Source organism: Hordeum vulgare, chromosome 4H (genome assembly GCF_904849725.1).
Source record: "Hordeum vulgare subsp. vulgare chromosome 4H, MorexV3_pseudomolecules_assembly, whole genome shotgun sequence".
NCBI classification, from domain to species: Eukaryota; Viridiplantae; Streptophyta; class Magnoliopsida; order Poales; family Poaceae; genus Hordeum; species Hordeum vulgare.
This window is the reverse complement of record NC_058521.1, coordinates 307,648,687-307,656,475: the sequence shown is the minus strand read 5'-3', so window position 1 is coordinate 307,656,475 and position 7,789 is coordinate 307,648,687. Positions and strand designations below refer to the sequence as shown.

The window sequence follows — 7,789 nt, the reverse complement described above, 5'->3', positions numbered from 1 at the left end:
AGAATTTTGTGGAAAGACCAATAATAAGATATATGATTCATCCTGACAAGTTGTATGTGTTGTGGACGGACGGTTGCTGGTTAAAAATTAGCAGCGAGTGATGAAACCATTACCGATGCTACATAGGGAACTGTCGTTTGTTATGTATTAATATCGCAGATGTTTTATTATTATAACCCGTTTGCATGCGCGTCATCCCGTCCTCCTCTTGCACGTTTTGTCACCACGCTGCAGTCGGAGGAATCTAGCACACGCTTGAGCACCGCACAGGTGTTTCGTTTGACCATGCATCGGTGAGCCTGCTCCCGTGCAACCGCGCAAGCTTTTCACCCAGCTCGCTGAAATCCCCCAAAAACCATCCTTGCCGAGGCAAAGCACGCCACGACCGCCTCAACCTCGAGCAACCACATGCATATTCAGTTGAACACGCACGGATTCAAGTTGGCCAGCGGTTGCGAGCCACCGACGTCCTGGGGAAATGAAGACATCATAATAAATGCAAAGTTTATTATTATTATTAATCGTTTTTGTATTTATCATTTCTTCCTCGTCTGTCCCGTCTTGTCATCGCGTTGTCGCCAACGATTCTGAGTGCACACTTGAGCACCACACATGCGTTTCTTTTGACCACGGTCCAGACGCATTTTCTCCCGCAAACCAAAGACAAACATAGAGGGCTTTGCGGGAGTATGGACCGTTCTCACGCCCGCTTTTGACCGTCTTGACCCATTCAAACCCCCTCCTCCCTCCCGCAAGCGCGTTCCCGGCCGACGCGAGCTGCTCGCATTCATGCCGCTGTAGAGCGCGTCACTGCACATTGAAGACGATTCAAGGTGGACGCGACATCTCAGTGCATCCATCATTGAAGCAGCGTGCCGATCGAAGGTGTTGCCCACTGCATGCCTGATTGAACACGCCTTCTCGCCGCATTCAAACGCTTCCATTAAAACTCGTGTGAAAGCCGAGAAACCTACTCTATATTCTCATCGCATTCAAACGCTTCCATTAAAACTCGTGTGAAAGCCGAGAAACCTACTCCAAAATGGATATTCGCAGGAGCCGGTCGGAGATTAGTCCGGTTTCTTTTTTAGTTGAAAACATATCCAAAATGTAACTATTTTGGTCCAATTTATATGAAATTATATGAAATCTAAACATGTTTGCATGCATTTCATCCCATTTATTATAAACCGCCGGGATGACAGCTGACCGTATCCGTGTTTATGTACTGGTTCTCCTATCTATGAACTGATACAAAAGGAAATTTATGGGTTGTAATTGAAGATGCCCTAAACCCACTATTATACTACTTCTGGCGAATCCGCGATGGCAGGACGACAGCTCCGCGAACGAGAAAAAGGGGATAAAACTGACAGGAAGAAAATGCATCGATGCGTTCGTTCCGCCAGACATACTGCACGAAGGGTTCTGGGTGTGTGACATGCCAGCAGACTGCTCTAAGATTTCGTGCTAAAACATAAGTGTAGAAAAACGTTACGTTTTGAGATGAAATCTTATGTGAGATTTTTACCTTTATTGTTTTTTAATTGCTCAAGCTCCTAAACAAGCGGTTAGCCTTGAAGATGGCTAATTAATCCTAAAACCGGCCGCAAACCAATAACTGCACAGACCGTTCCTACTCGTCCGGAGAAGGAAAAGAAAGACGTCCACCAAAATTGTGTTTCGCGTCCACAGCATTAACAAATACGGAGTATAACTCAGTTTTCAGTTAAGATTCAAAATTATCTTCTACCAGAGTTCCCCACCAAGGTTCTTCAAGGCACTTGCCACTTCCATACAAAAAAGAAACCCCATACTTTAAATGCCACTATCGTTTGTTTTTTGGGGTGAGGACGCCAAGCCCACCCATGAAGGGCCTCAGCGGCTCCGGAATCACAACCGTACCATCCTCTTGCTGAAAATTCTCCAGAATGGATATGATCAGGCGAGGAACAGCGACTGCAGTTGCGTTGAGCGTGTGGACAAACTGCGTTGGACCTGAACTGGCCCCTTTGCCTTTCTTGTTGTTCGTCGCCGATGGAGGCTCCAAGGGTGCTGGACGGAACCGGATATCCAGCCGCCTGCTCTGGTAGTCCGTGCAGTTTGATGCACTTGAGATCTGCACGTTTTGAGCAGGAAACATAAGAACTGCTCAAATGGATACAAGTTGCCAGGGCGCATGAAATACTTGTTTCCTACCTCACCGTACCGATCTAGTCCTGGCATCCATGCCTCAATGTCATACTTTCTGTAGGCTGGAGCGCCCAAATCTCCTGTTGCCATATCCAAAGTTCTACGAGAGAGGAGAATAATCTTAGCCTTGGAACGTTTATGACTTACAAACTCACAACAAGATTAGGAAATACTTGAAATGAAGTCCAAGTGATGCATAAAGATTCTCTTCGATGGTTATAAGTTCTTCATGGTACTTGTCGCTTTCCTCTGGCCGACAGAATATGAACATCTCAACCTTGCTAAATTGATGTACGCGGTAGAGGCCCCTGTTCAAGACAGATTAACTGAAACTCAGCGACTTCACAAAAAAAAAAGTAAACGGTTTCATTACCGACTTGAAACATCAGTCAGCAATTTCTATATGAACATACTATGAGGAAACTTCCTAAATCAAAAAAAAAAACTCAACCGTTCTTGAGACAGCCTTTAAGGGAAGAAGAGAACAGAGATACCTAGTGGCAGCACCTGCGGCACCTGCTTCTGTGCGAAAACAGTGTGAATATGCCACATATTTTAAAGGTAAATCAGAGTCGGGAAGTATGGAGTTGATATGGATGCCTCCAACGGGAATTTCTGCAGTGCCTATGAGGCACTGATCACTGTTATCTATTGAATAGACCTACATAAAGATGGCACAGGTGGTTATTTAAAATCATGTAAGGGACATAAAGATGCCATATGATTTGATTCTGCAAAAACTATTGAATAGTAAAGCATATAGTACAGAAATTGCACTTATATAATTATATTGCTTGACCATCTGTGCAACAACAAAGCCTTTCAGTTCCAAACAAGTTCGGGTAGGCTCGAGTTGAAACCCATAAGATATTGAAACCAAGTCATGGTTCTGGCATGTTGAGAACTAACTTTCATGCACCCCTGTCAAGGCTAAATCTTTGGTGATATTCCAGTCCTTCAGATATCTCTTTACGGACTCCTCCCATGTTAAGTTTGGTCTACCCGACCTCTCTTGAGGTTATCAGCACGCCTTTAACCATCCACTAAGCACTGGCATTTCTAGAGGCTTGCATTGTATATGCCCAAACCATCTCCGACGATGTTGGACAAGTTTCTCTTCAATCAGTGTCACCCCAACTCTATCACGTATGTCATCATTTCGGACCCGATCGTTTCTTGTGTGGTCACATATCTATCTCAACATGCCTATCTCTACTACACCTAGTTGTTGGACATGTCGCCTTTTAGTTGGCCAACATTCAACACCATACAACATCGTAGGTCGAATCATCGTCCTATAGAACCTGCCTTTTAGCTTTGTGACACTATTTTATCACAAAGAACGCTAGAAGCTTGGTGCCACTTCATTCATCCAGCTTTGATTCGTTGGCTCACATTTTCATCGATATCACCATCCTCCTGCAGAATTGACCCAAGGAACTTCCTCCTCGTGCCTAGTAGTACTGAAACTGCACCTCATGTACTCACTTTTAGTTCTACTAAGCCTAAAACATTTCGATTCTAACGTCTGTCTCTACAACACTAACTTTCTATTAACCCCCATCTGACTATCGTTCGTCTTCCTCTCTCGGATCTTGGCCATCTTATAGATGTCCCTTTCGCGTTCCTTCATGTTTAAACGTAAATGCTGTAGAGGTCCTCATACGCCCAACCTCTTGTTTCAATCACATCTCGCTTTGCAGTCTTCTTTGCCACCTTGTACTTCTCTATGTTTCATGCACTCCTATCCAGATGTAGGCGTCTGAAACAATCTTTCTTCTCCTTAATAGCATTCTGGACATCATCGTTCCACCACCAGGTCCTCGAAAGCATGAGTTGCCTCCCCCTTGAGCTTCCACCACTTCATTCTAACAACTTCGGCACGCTTATCCAGCTAGACACGAGTCTGAAAGCGAAAGTCAGCCACCACAAGACAACACTCTCTGTAGATATCACCTTACAACCGAGGCAAGCACACATGCCTTCTCTTCTTGAGAAGACGAAATCAATCTGGCCAGAGTGTCGTCCACTATTAAAAGTCACTGGATGCAATTCTCTCTTTCTAAAGAGGATGTTAGCTACAATCATGTCATAGACTAAAGCGAAGCTTAAGACAGCCTCTCCTTGTTTCATGTTGCCATATCCAAAGTTCCCCATGCACTTACCCACTGGCCATTGAGATCTCCTCCTGTGAAGAGCTTCTTGTCAATAGGTACCCTCCTAACTATGTCCTCCAAACCTTCCCAGAATTCTCTCTTGGTGCTCTCATTGTGGCCTACTTGTGGGGCATATGCACTCATAACATTGAGAACTAAGTCTCCAATGACCAGCTTGACCAAGATAATCCGGTCCCCTTGCCTCTTGTTGAATCAGTTCTAGAACATCTTTCATCTAGGTAGTTGACGATGTAATATGTAACAAACTTGTCTGCTTTAATTAAACTAACCTTGTTTCGCAAAAAAAACTAAACCTTTATATTACAGTCAAATTGGTAATCATTACAATGAGCAGGATACAATATAAGTGGCTGTGCAAGGTGACCGAGAATAGCTAAAATGTGCCTCCCTTAACAAAACTACAAAAATGGAATCGAAGTTGTTAATTGGCCTGCATTGACCATCACAGCAACCTGGCCGCACATCAGCACTAACCAAATAATCAACAAGAACAAACAGAATACTGATGGAAAACATATCACATGAAAACAAAAGTAAAACATATCACATGAAAACAAAAGTAAGTAACTAAATCATTGACATGGACAAAAACAATAACAACAAAGACTTTCAGTCCCAAACAAGCAGTGGCTGTTCTAACACTGTTGATAACAAACTAACCAAATACTACGTTTAGAAACTGCATACCTGAGTATTTTGGGCCCTTGGCTGGAAGCCACATCTCTCAACAACAGATGATCTAACAATTTCTGGAGTTATGAGTGGTGTGAAACCCTTCTTTGAGACCTCAGCAATACCCCAATTTACAAGGGCCATCTCCAACAAAACAGCTTCATTCTTCAGGTAGTAGAACTTTGAACCACTGACCTACGCAAGACAGTACAAACTTTTTGTAAAAAAGAGCAGGAGCAATCTGGGCGTCTACTCATATCAGGACTTCGTACTATAAGGCAAAATAACTAGAGCCTTTCAACAAGCATATATCGACTTAATATCATTTAGTACACAAGTATCCTCTATAACTAAAACAGTTGGCGCCAACTACTGTTTTTCCTGCTTCCCCGCTCAGCCACCTCACTGCAACAATTTCAAGCTTTCAAGTTTCAACCCTCAGATAAAATTAACCAAAACCTCCTTAGCCGATCTATTGGTGGAGGCTTGGAGCTATCAGTTTGATTTTCACCTTACAGCTTTGGCACCCATCCCTTCCTCTCCCCACTACCGCACCACTTTATACCTCCCATTTACTTTCTCCTCCACCAATCCGGCCGTCGAGCCTCCTTTGCGTGAATGAGGATTCTTTCACCAACACAGAGTTCTGCCTCAAGGAATTGGCGAATGATGCCTTCCCTCAAGCATGGCAATCTCACAGCCATAGACCTCCTTATCCCGTCCACGTGCTGCACTCCAGTCCAAGCACCCCTAATGCCTCCTCCACATTCTGATCTAGCTTCTAGAGGATCTCTGCCAAGATGTTCCCGACTCTCGCACCCATCCCAAAGCTGTGTTTGGTTGGACTTTTAGAACCAACTTCTAGCTTCTCAAAGCTAGAAGCTAACCAAAGGAAGAAAAGTGGAAGCGGAAGTTGCAGAAGCTACCAGATTTTCGCAGTGCAATTTCACAGCCGCCCCTACCCCAACTTCAGCATGGTACTTTTAGCTGTCCCCTGAAAGTTGCAATCTATTTACCCACCACTGCCATTGGCAAGTCATACCGCTTAGCGTCTGTTTCTCTCGTACTCGCAGGAAAATAGAAGAACAAGGCCTCCACTCGCACTCATGCACGAAGGGCTCTGCCGCCGCCGCCGACGCATGCAGGGCTAGGGTTTGGCAGCCGCCGCCGCTTCAGCCAGCTCTCCGGTGCATCTCCGCCCTACGCTGCCGCCCGGATCACGCTCCAGCTCGGCCTCTCCTCCGGAGGTAGTGCCTCCTCCTACCTTCTTTGTCCCTCCCCCATCCCCTTACCCCACTTCTAGCCGGCCCTTTTCAAGCCCGCCGTCCAGCGGCGACGGCTGGATGTCCCTCGGCTGTCCCTTACTTCCTCCCTCGTCCCTTCTTTCTCTTCACTTCTTCGTCCTTCCTTCCTCATCCCTTCTCCCCTACTGCCTCCCTGCTGCACAGGCAGGAACGTGAAGGCTCCTGGCCAGCGGCGGAGCTACAAACTAAGAGCAGGGCGGGCCAATCTGAAGAATACCACCCAAAATTTTCTGAAATAATCCAACCAGTCTCATACTTTGCACTGTTTTCATTCTAAGCTGGGCGGGCCATGGAACTGTCTTGCCCCTACGTAGCTCCGCCACTGCTCCTGGCAGCGGGTGGTCCGGCACTGCCGGACGGATTTGGGACGACTGGCTCCTCCCTTCTCCCTTCTCCCTCCACCCAAGTTTCTCCTCCATCCCCGCTCCCTCATCCCCTCCCCTGACATTCTTTTCTGAATATTTGTGTGTATTGTATGTATGAACTGTTATTCTGATTTATTTAATGTAATTGCTTGTATGAACCAACATTGATGTTTCTGAATATTTGGTAGTATGCATAACATATAGATGAACTGCATGCAGCCATGATCTATTGGTATACCGTATTATCGTATGACATGATCCAATTTTGGGTTAGGTAGAACAACAATTGGCTCAATTTTATCATGGTTTCTGTCTATTGCCATATTTTTATTTAGTGACAAATTTTTTCATAAATGTGATGCCGATGATAAGTATGTACCTACAGTGCTACGGCGGGAGGTGGCACCAACACAAGCGGATCCGATTGAAGAGGAGGAGAATGAAGATCGCATGAACAATATTTGTAGTAGGATAGCTGATGCTTGTCTAGCGATGTCAACATAAATTTAGCTATTCGATGGAGGTCATCATCATGTGAACCATTTGTGTTTTGTATGGTGCATGTGTTTTTGTAATAATATTATGGGATCACTATCTATTTAAATGTATGAAATATCAAAGTACAGTTGTTGAATTGCGTATGTGTTAGCTATGAATCGCCTACATTGTTATAGTTTTCCTCTGGAAAATGATGGTTCAGTTACCTACAAATGTACATAGCTTATTTACGGTCAATTACTATATAAACATATTCACTCGGAATTCATGGGCACTACAGACAATTCACAGATAAATCCACAGTTTCGCAGCTGTTTTACCAAACGGTCTTCAGCTTCTCCACAACAGCATTTTCACAGCAGCTTTTCCAAAATCTGCAGCTCAACCAAACACAGCCTTATTCCACCTGCCTCCGTGCTATCGCCTACGGCGACTTTAAGCACTTCAGATGTAAGTGATCCACCATGATGGTTGCCTATCCGCAAGCTTGTCACGTCTCTCTGTCCTCCAGCTCTCCTTCCACTCTTCATACTCCCAGTTCCTTCACTTTTATGGATGTGAGTTGCAGCTCCCGTTAGAT

The 7,789-nt window shown here is 44.8% G+C and overlaps 1 protein-coding gene across 3 annotated transcripts in view; it reads right to left on the bottom strand.

Moving 5' to 3' along the window:
* Window positions 1-1,666: 1,666 nt before the first annotated feature.
* Window positions 1,667-7,789, bottom strand: part of LOC123448544 (serine--tRNA ligase, chloroplastic/mitochondrial) — a 32,902-nt gene continuing 26,779 nt past the window's right edge. For 2 of the 3 annotated variants that reach the window (XM_045125485.1, XM_045125487.1), the window contains 5 exons: window positions 5,058-5,237; window positions 2,688-2,854; window positions 2,367-2,501; window positions 2,200-2,293; window positions 1,667-2,119 (listed from right to left, as the gene is read on the bottom strand). In XM_045125485.1, coding sequence (XP_044981420.1) covers window positions 1,829-2,119; window positions 2,200-2,293; window positions 2,367-2,501; window positions 2,688-2,854; window positions 5,058-5,237 — 867 coding nt within the window. In that variant the 3' untranslated portion in view covers window positions 1,667-1,828. The remainder of the gene's footprint in view (window positions 2,120-2,199; window positions 2,294-2,366; window positions 2,502-2,687; window positions 2,855-5,057; window positions 5,238-7,789) is intronic. The other variant, XM_045125486.1, reaches the window with a different exon arrangement.